We start from the raw sequence: 12,616 nt of genomic DNA, 5'->3' as shown, positions 1-12,616 counted from the left end.
CAAGAGAGTGGGCAGGGTTACGCTGGTGGACAGCAATGTGGTTCTTGTTTTAGGAATAAAGGCAAAAAGAACGAAACAAACCAACCTGGAACAAGTGGCAAAAGCCGTCGTGAAGGGTGTTACGAGCCCCAGGAGAAAAGAGAAAGGGTTTTTGTGTGTGACCGCAAAATAAATAAGGGGTAAAACGATCCCTCCGTGGATGAGGTGGCCCAAAATGGAGGCAAAGATGTATTTTCCGAGGCTTGTCACCAGCAGCATGACGTCTTCCATTTCCATAATCTTGCTTCCGACAAGGAACATGATGCCCAGAGGAACATACCTGCAGAGAGGGAACGGCAGACCTCAGACCAGAACCGGATCCCCATTTCCACTGGTGCAATGCAGAACCAAAGCACGTCTTGTCATGCTAACCAGCAGCTTGATGGAACGCTGCAAGGGAACCGACAGCTCAATCTTTGCAATATTTTAAAATTGTTTTAACAACCCGCAAAAATGACTACTAAGATTTGCATCGTTGTGTTAATTAAACACCTCCTTTCTGTGAAGCCAAATGTCTTTTCAATCCTGTGGGACTCAGCACAGTCAAGCGCCACAGAAGGGCACCGGGTGACCTCGCCCAGGCACTCTCAGCCAGTCCTACCTCCCAGGCTCGTTATTATGAAGGTTGCCCCCCTCCTGACCCCCCCCCACACATTTAATGGAACAATCGGAGAAAAATTATGACGGGGGGGGGGTCAAAGCATCTCCCCCCCCCAAATCTCTGTGGTTTTCACTTCCAGAGACTAGAAATTTGCCCCCGAGCATCATAGCTGCCATGACCTCGAGTGTTTACCCGGAAGTATCGCCAACATCAGCATCTCCCCCGACCAGGATCTGAAATGCTCCAGAGCTGGGAACCCCAAGAACCCCAATACTGCTCTGAGCTCCTTGGAAGAAGGATGGCATTAAAAAAAAACAGTTCCATGCTACACTACAACTTTCCAAATCTTCTCCTTTTTATAAATTAGTACTATTTTTAAGAAGAGCTTCCTTGCGCACCACTTATCCCCCTGCTGGAACAGAATCATGCCCCTTCCTTCATCCGTTCTATTGGCAAAACGATTACCCCTGTCCCATTTAGTATGGTGACAGTGTAAGATTGGGGTGTCAATCGAAGACTATCATGCCTGTCATTAGTTCAGCAGTGGAAGAGGCTGCCTAAGGAGGTGGTGAGCTCCCCCTCACTGGCAGTCTTCAAGCAAAGGTTGGATACACACTTTTCTTGGATGCTTTAGGATGCTCTGGGCTGATCCTGTGTTGAGCAGGGGGTTGGACTAGATGCCCTGTATGGCCCCTTCCAACTCTGTGATTCTGTGATTCTATGTCGTTTGAGAAGAGGAAGAGTTGGCTTGTGTATCCCAAGGGAGTCTCAAAGTGGCTTACGATCAGCTGCCCTTCCTCTCTCTATAACAGACACCCAGTGAGGCTGAGAAAGCTCTGAGGGAACTGGCTGCATGTGGAGGAGCGGGGAATCAAAGCCAGCTCTCCAGAATAAAGGCCGCTGCTCTTAACCTCTATACCACACTGGCTCTCAAACTGTTTTTGAAAACTGTTTGGTGATGGAAAGTGGCATCAGGCCTCACCTGGCTTATGGCAGCCCCACAGGGTTTTCAAGACAAAAAACTTTCAGCGGTGATTAGCATTTCCTGCCTCTACATAGCAACTCTGGACTTCCTTCACCAACCCATCTTTGCTCCGAAACTCTGACAAGGTCAGGCTAGTGTGGTTGTTGGATCGGGGAGTGGGCCAAGGAACAGCACGCTCTTTTTAAAAACTGCACAGCTAACCCTCAGGAATAAGGGTGGGGGGCACACACACACACTGACCAAGGTCTACACAGGGAAGTTTGTGCGTGTGCATAAGGGAAATAAAGCCACACCTCCGATAGCAGGTTTTTGTCTTAAATTGCCTGACCCCTTAATCTCGGGCAGAGAGGTTTTTCTGCAGACGGCTAATTGGGATTTCAAAGAGATTCCAAATACCAGAAAAATTAGCAAAGTGGTTTTGAGAATTTCTGTTCCCTGCGTTGTCCAAATTGAAAAGTATGCCCATAATCTATAAAGCGGAGGATTATACTGTGAAAGATTAACTTCAGCATTGGCATGGGAGGCCAGGAACAAAAAGCCCTTCTCACCTGTCTGTTTGAGGAATATCACATGTATTACACTTGGGAGTAAGAGCCATAAGCTGATTTAATACAAATCCCCAGCTATGGACATTAACATAAAGGCCCAATTCCTGTATGAATTTGTTCCATTGCTTGGGACCAACCTCTCTCTGTCGTTCTCTAATAACACTTACTGGGAGCAGGAGGGGAGGAACGGTGGCATAATACAGCATGATCTAGACGCTACGAAGGATGGGAGACCACCAAGGAAGGCTCTGCAGAGGCAATGGTAAATTGCTGCAATATTGCTACACTGAACTATATGACACTTTATGCATATGAAAGTGCAACAGGAACAGAGTAACCCTACTCTGAAGTGGTAGATTTCCCCGGTTCAGTCCCCGGAATATCCAGTTAAAAGAACCAGGAAGCAGGTGATATGAAAAGACGCTGGGCAGCTGCTTCCACGTGGAGTAGCCCAGACTATCCTTCCTGGACCATGGATTTGATTTAGTGCTAGGCAGCTTCACATGTCCAGCGGAAAGCACACCCAACATGGTCTCAAAAATCACTGACCCAGGGAAATACTGGATGACCAACTAAAAGTATTCATGGCACACATGCATCTCTGTTTGGAGACCAAGAGGAGGAACTGGTATTGAACTCCTGTTACTGGCAGGAGGATGACCCAAAGGACACAAGAAGTAGAGCCTTATAATGGGCAGTGCCCTAAGATTTCTCCTGCTCCCTGAGACGGCTGGAAGATACGCAGCTGTCAGTTCCAGGAAGGCCAATTCCAGCTTGGGGAATCCTCTCAGGTTTTACCCCTCAAATTTGAAATTGCTTTAGAGTCAGGTCAGTTGCAGCCTTAGGTAAATCCTTCCAAGCATCATCTGTTTTACAAAACTATTTCAAAAACCGTATAGCAGGGGTGGCCAAACTGTGGCTCTCCAGATGCCCATGGACTACAACTCCCAAGAGCCCCTGTCAGCACATGCTGCTGTATAGTATACTGAAGTGACGAATGCAATCCTATCTGCTGGGGAGCCAATGTGGTGCACTAGTTAAGAGTATCAGGCCAGGCTCTGGGTGACCCAGGTTCGAATCTCCATTTGAGCCACAGAAAATTGTTAGGTGACCTTTCTCAGCCTATCCTACTTCCCAGGGTTGTTGTGACAAAAAAGGAGGAGAACAATGAAAACCAGCTTGAATCCCCACTGGGGAGAAAGACAAGGTACAACTGAAGTAAAGAAACAAAATACACAGGCATTTTTGAAAGGGAATACTGTTCTGTTTTCAAAAATACTCACCACATAATCCAAGTTACTAAGACCATGGTTGCCTCGTTGAATGAATTGAAGAAACGAATCAGCTCTTCTCCTTCAGGGCCAAGCTTTTTCAAGGCCACTCCCAGAAACAGGGCAAACAAGACAAGCCCCAGAATATTCATTCCTTCAATTTCAGTACCAACGGGAATCTGCATAACACAAAGAGAATCTTATTACTCTGGGCTACACATGAATGCGTTTTAATCTCTGCATTGGTATTCACTTCTTAGATGAAGAGTCATGTGGGTCAATCTAAATGTAGCCTGTTTCTGGACACGAAAAGGGGTCTTTGGAGAAGAGACCACAGAAAAAAATACAGCAGATCCTCCATCATTTTGTCCAAGGAAAATGGGAAAGTTGAGAGATGGGAAAGATGGCTGCTTGAGCACTTCTCCTAATGAGGAGCTCATGGTCCGTATAGGGGGCTGAACGTATCTACGTCCGGCAGAAGCAAGCAAGGTGCACAAACCTTGCTAAATTCTCCTTATAAGAGCTTCGGAAAGCTCCGGAGCTCTAAAAAGGCCCATTACTGATCTGCGGAGATTCTCAAGATCTTAAGCTATACGTGACTACGGCCAAGAAGCAGTCTACCATCAGAGCCTTCTTTCTCATCACCTTTTCTTTCTCATTCCTCTCTCATTTTCTGAACTGCTTTGAAGAGACTTCAGAGTTCTCTAACTTCAAATGCCTGCTATCAACAGTAAGTAACGTTTTAATGACACCGAATTGTTTTTGTACACCTCCCCCTGTCTTGTCTACCAAGCCACGGCAGTGAGTTCATCTTTCTCACAAAGACTTTCCTGCTTGTTTTTCTTGTCTTTTTTCAAACTCTGGGGGAAAGGTGAAACATATGAACAATTTTTAAAGATAAATGAGCTAATTTGGACTGTTTACATTATACGGAGATTTCCCTTGATAACGGCTTTCGTGCTGTGTGACTTTCTAAGCAATCAGAACTTCTGCGGGAGGACCTCTCCTGGCTGTTTGAAACAGTTCACAAAACTGGCTGGTGTTGACTTCTAAGTCTGATTTTTAATATGGCTATTTTGACTCAGATGGTCTGTCAGCAAAACAAAGAGAAGATCTGAATGCCTTCACATAAAATTTGTTGAAAGATATTTTTAAGGAAATCCGAAATGGCAAGAACAGGAATGATGAACCAAATGATAATGATAATATTAACCAACTGGAACAAAAAATAGTGAAGAATTACAGGATTGGAAATCTTCAGCGGAAGAAAATTGTGAAGCATTGGAGATGGAGTCCTTCAGAAAGCAAGACCTGAAACAAGAACTTATTATCATCACTGATCAAGTTCCCCCAGATGAGGTTACCTTCACTGAAAAGGCATATCTCAAAGCAGAAGCACAAAAGAATCTGCCAAAAGACACGTTGGTTTGTCTTGAAAGTAGCTATTCTAAAAGAACTTCCCAGGAAAAAAATGGTCCTAACACACCCCAGATTGCAGATCAGGAGGTGTAACTGTTTCAAGAATCACTGGCAGATATTCTGTGGAAAGGGGCACAACTTCATTTCCTAAGACTCAAATTGAGACTGGGAGACTTAAGAAGACTGGGAGGAGGCAAGGGGTTAACATCCCGCCTGGGAGGAGGCTAACATTTTTTCTATATTCTGTTTCTGTATGGATGGCATTAATACTTACAGCAACTGCAAAGATTTTAAAACAATTTGAATTGAAGAATTTAAGAGCTACAAATATTATGATAAAGCGGGCTTCTCCCCCCCCTTTAAAAAACAATACTGGGCTAAAGTAGCTGTAAATGTCATGATAAAGGGTTTTTTTCCCTTTCCCTTTTTTATTTTCTTTTAATAAATTGTTTTATAAGAAATGCTTAATGTTAAGTACTTAAAATATGTTGTTGTAAACAAGTGCAGGAACCAGCTGATTTTCTAGATTAAGGATATGCCTTGGTTCAATTCTAAGGGTAATTTTTATAACACCCGTTGACTGTAAGTGCTGAAAATCTTATGTTAAAGTGGGATTTTTTTGTTGTGACTTTGTTTTTATATTTACAGGCAACAGACATCTAGAGTATTCAGCAATCCAAAACGTCAAGCAAATGGGGACTTTGGGGAGTAGAGGGAGGGATGAGATTGTAATATTATAATCAAAGATATTTTTCCTTGTTCTTTCTATATAAAAAATATATATATATTTAAAAAAAAAGAAAATGGGAAAGTTTAACTGACTTCTGGAAGACAAGAACATTTTGTTGATTGTGAAATGCTACACTAAGATTTCAATGGTTAAGAATTTTCTCTACATCAGGCTAATTAAATGGTAAATGAGAAAGCACACAGCTATGTTGTATTGTTATTGTGAGGAAAGACTCAATAAGCATGTTTTAAAAGTTTTCATAAGCTTATAAAAAGAAAAAGCTCCAGAACGACCATTAGTCTTACCTGTGAGGGGTCCTTCTCCCCAGAGGTATAGGAAGACATCTTGGGTGTTTTCATTCCTCGGTTCAGGGAGGCAGGCTCACTCCCCCCCCCCTTCTTCCTGTTTTCTGTATGGGCGGGCCTCTCTGCCCCAGTTCGAGACTTCCAGCGCAAAAACCGAGGATTCCACCCATAGGGCCAACATCGTCAGTAGAACACAATTGCATATTAACATACTCAACCAGAAAAAAATAGATGGAAGAGGGGACTGAAAGGCTAAGAAAAAGGAGCAAATTGCTAACAGGCTTAATAAACAAACTATAACTATAGAAGAAAGGGAAGGAAGTTTGCAGCTTCTAGGGGGGGATGAAGAAGACTTCCTGTACCTTTGGGGTGAAGAACCCCTCACAGGTAAGACCACTGGTCATTCTCCCCCAGAGCCGGAAGACATCTTGGGACCCTCACAAGCAGTGTCCCTGGGGTGGGAAGTTACTTAGGAAATAGCCTCTTGAAGAACTACTCTGTCAAAGGAGGGATCTGCAGAACTGAAAAGGTCAACCTTGTAGCACTTCATGAAGGTAGATATAGAGGACCAAGTGGCTGCCTCACAGATGTCCTAGACCGAAGCTTGGTTGTATAAAGTGGCTGTGGCTGCTTGCGCTACAAATTGATGTGCTACGATTCCTTCCAGAACTTGAATATCCGAGGCCTTATATGCTTCTGTTATAAGGCCCTTCAAGCACTTGCTAATGGAGGACTTGGACATCTTGGATCCATTGTTTGGAGCCAAAATTGAAGATGTTTTCCTAAACTCAGCAGTTCTCATTAGGAAGGCCTTCAGTGCCCTGCGTACATCTAAGGTGTGCCAGGCTATTTCCAAGGGATGTTTTGGACTGGAGCATAAGGTTGGTAGATGGATTTCTTGTCGCCTATGGAACGCTGAATTGATCTTGAGTATGACGGAGGGGTCCAGCCAAAATGTGACCTTATGGAATATGCACAGTTTTCGGTTGACAGAAAGAGCCCCGAGCTCCGAAATTCTTCTTGCCGAGGTAACCCCCATAAGAAACAAAGTCTTCATCCTAAAGAATTTTTTAGTAGTAGTAGTAGTAGTAGTAGTAGTAGTAGTAGTAGTAGTAGTAGTAGTAGTAGTATTCGATTTATTTCCCGCCTCTCCCTACAGGCTCGAGGTGGGACACAGTAGTCTCAACCCCATTAAAACCCATTATACCTCCATTAAGACTTTAAAATACTGACATGACGGCAGAAAACCCCCATCCCTCCTCATACTAACAGAGATAATGGAAGAGAGTGATGTACACTTTAGACAGATATCTGCGATGGGCTCAAAAGGTTTCTGAGTGAGACCCTTGAGAACCAGGTTTACGCGGCAGGTCGGACGTCTGTGTTGGGTCGGTGGGGCTAACAGTGAAGCACCTCTAAGGAACTGAGCGATATGTGGACGGCGTGAAGGATGCTTCTTTTGGATCTTAGAAAGGACCGTTGAGATGGCCGCTTCCTGTATTCTCAGAGCTGTGGCTTTTAGACGCTGGTCGAGGCCATCCTGCAGAAAAGCCAAGACATCCTTGGCCTTTGGAGAGGATACTGGTATATGCTTCGATCTACATCATCCCCGAGAGACTCTCCACGAGTGCTCATAAACACGGTTAGTGGATTGTCGTCTGGCAGCCAGTAGCCTATCGGTCACCCTTGAGCTGTAACCCTTCTTCAAGAGATGCTCCTGCTCAGTCTCCATGAGTGCAACTACTCTGGCTCTGGGCGCCACAGTGGGGCCTGTTCTAGTAGGTCCGGTATCGCTGGGAGGGCCAGTGGTTCCCTTACTGCCACTTGCTCTGAACTGGAAATGTTGATCGTCTACAAAAAAACGGAGGAACTGATGATGAAACTGCCCGATTGGTACATGAAGTATGCCTCTTGAAGGTCCAGTGAGGTGAGGTATTCCTTTGACTGACCTGACCTTCTTGGCTCTTACAGAGCGGCTGAGATGCTTCAGATCTAGGATGGCTTGCTAGTTGCCATTTCTTTTTGTGATGGTGAAGAAGACTGAATAAACACCTTCCCCTGGATCTTGTGGTGGGACTCTTTCTATAGCTTGAATGTGCAGGAGGTGTTCGATCGCATCCAAGGGAAAATTCTAAGGGATGTTTCTTCTGGGGGAAAAAATTCAAATTTGCTTCTTGGGTGCTTTGGTTTGCTGGTGCCTGCCTCAGGACCTTCCACCGAGGAGGGCTTTAGGTCTAGTGTTGCCAGCATTTTGTCTAGGAAGGAAAGATTTTTAAAAATCTTTTTGAGAGTTCAGGAAGTTTATATCCATTTCCAATTCCTCATCTTAATCTCAGCCTTAGTGTTAGTATCTGAATCAGAGGAGGACACGGTTTGTTTTCTCCTATCAGGGCTGTGACATCTTTTTCGAGGTGCTTTTGTGGGCCAGGATCATCTAGGATGAGAAACCTCAGAATCCTAGCCTCTCATGACGGGGAGAGAAGGATCCGTATGTCCCCAGTGGCTGCCAAATTGGCTGAATCTGATCGTCAACGGACTTCTTAATCAGCACAGAAATGAAATCACTTGATAAAGAGGTTTGCCTTGCTGTGTCCAGTGCAGGAGGTGCCTCCAATCCTGCCCGCGATCCCTCCATCTCAGAAGGCGCAACAGATGAAGCGTGCTGCTACGCTGAGACATGGCCACCCACATTTGCAGCCATGTTGAGGGGATGGCGCACTGCCAATGTGCCTTCGGCCGAAGTCTTGGTGCGCTTTGGTCACAACTGCCATCTCCCGCTCCGACCGGACACAGGACGGCCCAAGTAGGCATGCCCACCGGCCCTAGGAGCTTCCAACTGCTCTTGACGACGGCTACATTTCACAGATTAACCCTGCAGGGCACTAGCATGGTTATGTCACCTCCAGTGTACACCAGAAGTAATCTCTTTGGGAACCCCAGCACTTACAAAAACTCCAGAAGGGCCCTGCTGGATCAGACCATCTTTTCTGGCACCCTGTCCTCACACAGCAACCAGCCAGTTTATCTGGACAGCCAACCACAGGGCACAGAGGCCAAGGCCTTCAGAAGAACATAAGAAGAGCCCTGCTGGGTCAGACCAGGGAGGGCCCCTCCAGTCCAGCCTCCCGTCTCGCCCAGGGGCCAGCCAGTTCCTCTGCAGGGCCAGCCATAGGGCAGAGAGGCCGAGGCCTTCCCTTGAGAAGACCCTCAGAAGAGCCCTGCTGGGTCAGACCAGGGAGGGCCCCTCCAGTCCAGCCTCCCGTCTCACCCAGGGGCCAGCCAGTTCCTCTGCAGGGCCAGCCACAGGGCAGGGAGGTCGAGGCCTTCCCCTGAGAAGACCCTCAGAAGAGCCCTGCTGGGTCAGGCCAGGGAGGGTCCCTCCAGCCTCCCGTCTCACCCAGGGGCCAGCCAGTTCCTCTGCAGGGCCAGCCACAGGGCAGAGAGGCCGAGGCCTTCCCCTGATGTTGCCTTCTGGCTCTGACTATCAAAGGACTAGTGCCTCTGGATGTGAAGGCTCCCCTCAGCCACCGTGGCTCGTAGCCTTTGATAGACTCATCCTTCATGAATCGAATATATTTTAAACAAGTCTAAGATGTTTTAAAATCTTATCATTTTACCATGTGTAATTTCTATGTCCTGGTCTGTGACTGTATAAATAATAGAGAGAAATAGAGAAAACAGAATCTGTCCAATTCCCTTTTGTAGTTGTTCATTCCTGTGGCCATCACTAGATCCTCTGGCAGCAAATCCCACATGCCAGAGTATCCACTATGGAAAACAGAAGCGACAAACATGTCAGTGAGACCCTGGCTCCCCCCCCCCCCCCCCAACACACACACACCATTTCATTCCGCTGGCAGCCAAAAAAAAAAATCCAAAGGGCTTTTCCTTATATGCAGCTGCAAAATAGAAAGCCCCTTGTTCCAGAGAAAACTGCTTGTATTGGAAGAAATGTGAAACTTGCCGGCCCCTGAGCCAACAAAAACTCTTGGAAAAAGAACCTCTATTATGCAGGAGCATTGAAGGCCATGCCAGGCAGAGGTCCGACACAGTTCTTACAACAAAAGTGTTCTAGTCCCATGAAGTGGTTTGCCCGTGTGGCGTCGAGAACCAAAAACCAAATGTCAGCTGGAACAGGCCAAGTGTGCAAGGAATTGTCTGCATCATTCGTCCTCTGACTAAGGTTGTCAACCCCAAGGTGGTAGCTGGAAAGGTCCAGCTATTACGACTAATCACCACGCAACAGAGGTCAGATCAGTAGGAGGAGGAGTTGTGTTTCCAAGTATTCCAGCAATCACAGCCTGAAAACACTCTTTAGCGTAAGGTGAAAAATAGCTGCATATCTTGTTTGTATCTGGACTATTTTTATGCCCTAAAGCAGGGGTAGTCAAACTGCGGCCCTCCAGATGTCCATGGACTACAATTCCAATGAGCCCCTGCCAGCATTTCATCATGGGAATTGTAGTCCATGGACATCTTGGAGGGCCACAGATTGACTACCCCTGCCCTAAAGAATATCTCTGGGAAGCAGAACTTCTCCAGTTTATCAGGAGGGGGCTGTTATCTCTCCAGAGCACTTAGAAATGCTTTCCTCAACTAATTTGGAGGGCAGGGCAGGGAGAGACCTCATGTCCTATCTTCTGTCCCCAGATACGTTAGACGTAGGGCTATAGAGCAGGCCTATGGCAAAAATGCAGTAAACTACCAGGGCTGTTTTGCACTTTGTGTGTACAGAAAGACAGGCTTAAGGGGTGTATCTGACTAGCTTCACTGATGAATCCCTCCTAATGCCCTTCCACGCTGCAGCCACCACCCCTCACGCCTTTTTCCACTGCAGCCCCACCATCCTTGCGGAGTCTTTTTCAGGTTTGGGGCAAATTCACCCCACTGGCCAGCTGATCAGCAAGAGGACCTGACATTGGGGGAATCATCTCTTGGGGGGGGGGTGTCTGAAAACCCTAAACCAGCTGTTCACTAAAGTGCAAAAGACAATGTCCTAAGAGGAAAAAGCTGCAGAGCTGCTTCCCTAGGCACCCTCTCCCTGTGCCCCCCCCCCACTCCTGCAAAACACAACTAGGGCAGGATATTCACCCCACGGCCTACACCATTGCTAACAAGACGTAACACAGTAGGGCTCTAACACACACCTGAAATGAAAATGCCCAAATCAAAACACATTTGCTTACCTTTTCAGTAACATTCCCGAAAGTTGTGTTCCGTATTATCGTTTTATACTCTGTGGCATACTGTAAATAAAATAAGCATTTTGATTAATATTTGGTGCCTCATGGAACACTATGTGTGTCTGTTATCTTACAACTCGCAAATGAGTTTATTTTCCATAATCTGAGTTTGGAAACTGCCAGCCAATCCACAAAGCAACAGATGCACCAGAACAAGCCATCTTTTTTTCAAGCTAGAGCCCCTCGTTCTACCAACCCCCCCCCCAAGTTCTTCAGTAAACTTTTATTCACACTAGCATGATCGTCTGGATGTCAGTGGGCCTGATTAATCCTCCTGAAGGAGACACTCTGGCCACGTCTCCACTGGCCCCCAGGACAGAGATAACTGAGGCTCTCTGTTCAGAGTCCCCCTTTGTAGCAAGAGCCAAGATCAAGGCTTGCCCCCAACAAGCCAGGAGTGAGAACAGCTCTAGTAAAGTTTATTTTGCCAAGTCAACCAACCCCAGCTTCTCCCACACTGCACAAGGTGATGGTGGTGAAAACTGCCACCAAGACTCAATCACCTTGGTGTCGTGGTTAAGAGCGGCAGACTCAAATCGGGTTTGATTCCCCACACCTCCACATGCAGCCAGCTGGGTGACCTTGGGCCATGCACAGTTCTCTCAGAGCTCTCTCCGCCCCACCTATCTCACTGGATGTCTGTTGTGGGGAGAACAAGGGAAGGTGATTGCAAGCCGCTTTGAGATTCCTTCATGTAGTAAAAAGCTTTAATTCTCTCTGTCATCTTTAATTCTTTCTGTCATATTCCCAACTGGTTCCAGACTTCTGTGACCCTAATCCTGTCGCACTAGCTACTGAACAGCCATTTTGTCGATGGTATCGACCCTCTGTGTAACCTGCCTGGAGCCCCAGAGTATAAAGAACATAAATAAATAAAACTGAATAAACTGCACCTGCACATTGCTATTGCTTCTGAACTATCTGCAGAGCCCTCCAGTCAGTCACAGAGAGGGGCTGTTTTATAGCCCCCCGAGATGGGAGAATCAAGCTGCATTCAAGACATACTGCCCCACAAGTACTGGGCTCTCTGGTTACGATCCTGCATTCAGTTATGCACATTGAGGCTGCCGTCCTGAGCACAGCTCTGCTTCCTCGCATGCATTTAAGAATCCGGCTCTTTTAGTCTCGTGGAAATCAAACAGATGATAAGGGAAACGCTAATGCTCCACAAATTTCAGGCTGGGAGGGGAGAATCACATAAACACACAAAATATCTCTGGACTGAGCTTCTGCAACGCGCTCTACACAGGGCTTCCCTTGAGGAAAACTCCAAGTGGTTCCGAACGCAGCAGCTCAGATACTTATGGAGACTCAGTAGAGAGCACCTATGACACCGGTGCTCTCCCACTGCACTGGCTTCCACTGTGGAGACTGGATCAGGTTCAAGGTTTGGGTATTCATCTTCAGAGCCCTCAATGGTCTGGGACTGGTATATCTGTGGGACCCCCCCCCCCCGCCGCCTCCAATGTTCATCC

The 12,616-nt window shown here is 46.5% G+C and overlaps 1 protein-coding gene across 2 annotated transcripts in view; it reads right to left on the bottom strand.

Annotated features, from left to right (window-relative positions):
* SLC1A4 (solute carrier family 1 member 4) overlaps positions 1 to 12,616 on the bottom strand; it is a 38,970-nt gene that overhangs the window by 13,936 nt on the left and 12,418 nt on the right. For both annotated transcript variants that reach the window (XM_077315790.1, XM_077315799.1), the window contains exons 3-5: positions 11,085 to 11,144; positions 3,457 to 3,623; positions 86 to 319 (exon numbers count right to left, since the gene is read on the bottom strand). In XM_077315790.1, coding sequence (XP_077171905.1) covers positions 86 to 319; positions 3,457 to 3,623; positions 11,085 to 11,144 — 461 coding nt within the window. The remainder of the gene's footprint in view (positions 1 to 85; positions 320 to 3,456; positions 3,624 to 11,084; positions 11,145 to 12,616) is intronic.

Source organism: Paroedura picta, chromosome 1, assembly GCF_049243985.1.
Source record: "Paroedura picta isolate Pp20150507F chromosome 1, Ppicta_v3.0, whole genome shotgun sequence".
NCBI classification, from domain to species: domain Eukaryota; kingdom Metazoa; phylum Chordata; class Lepidosauria; order Squamata; family Gekkonidae; genus Paroedura; species Paroedura picta.
The sequence above is the reverse complement of the archived record's forward strand: the minus strand, read 5'-3'. Positions and strand labels throughout refer to the sequence as shown.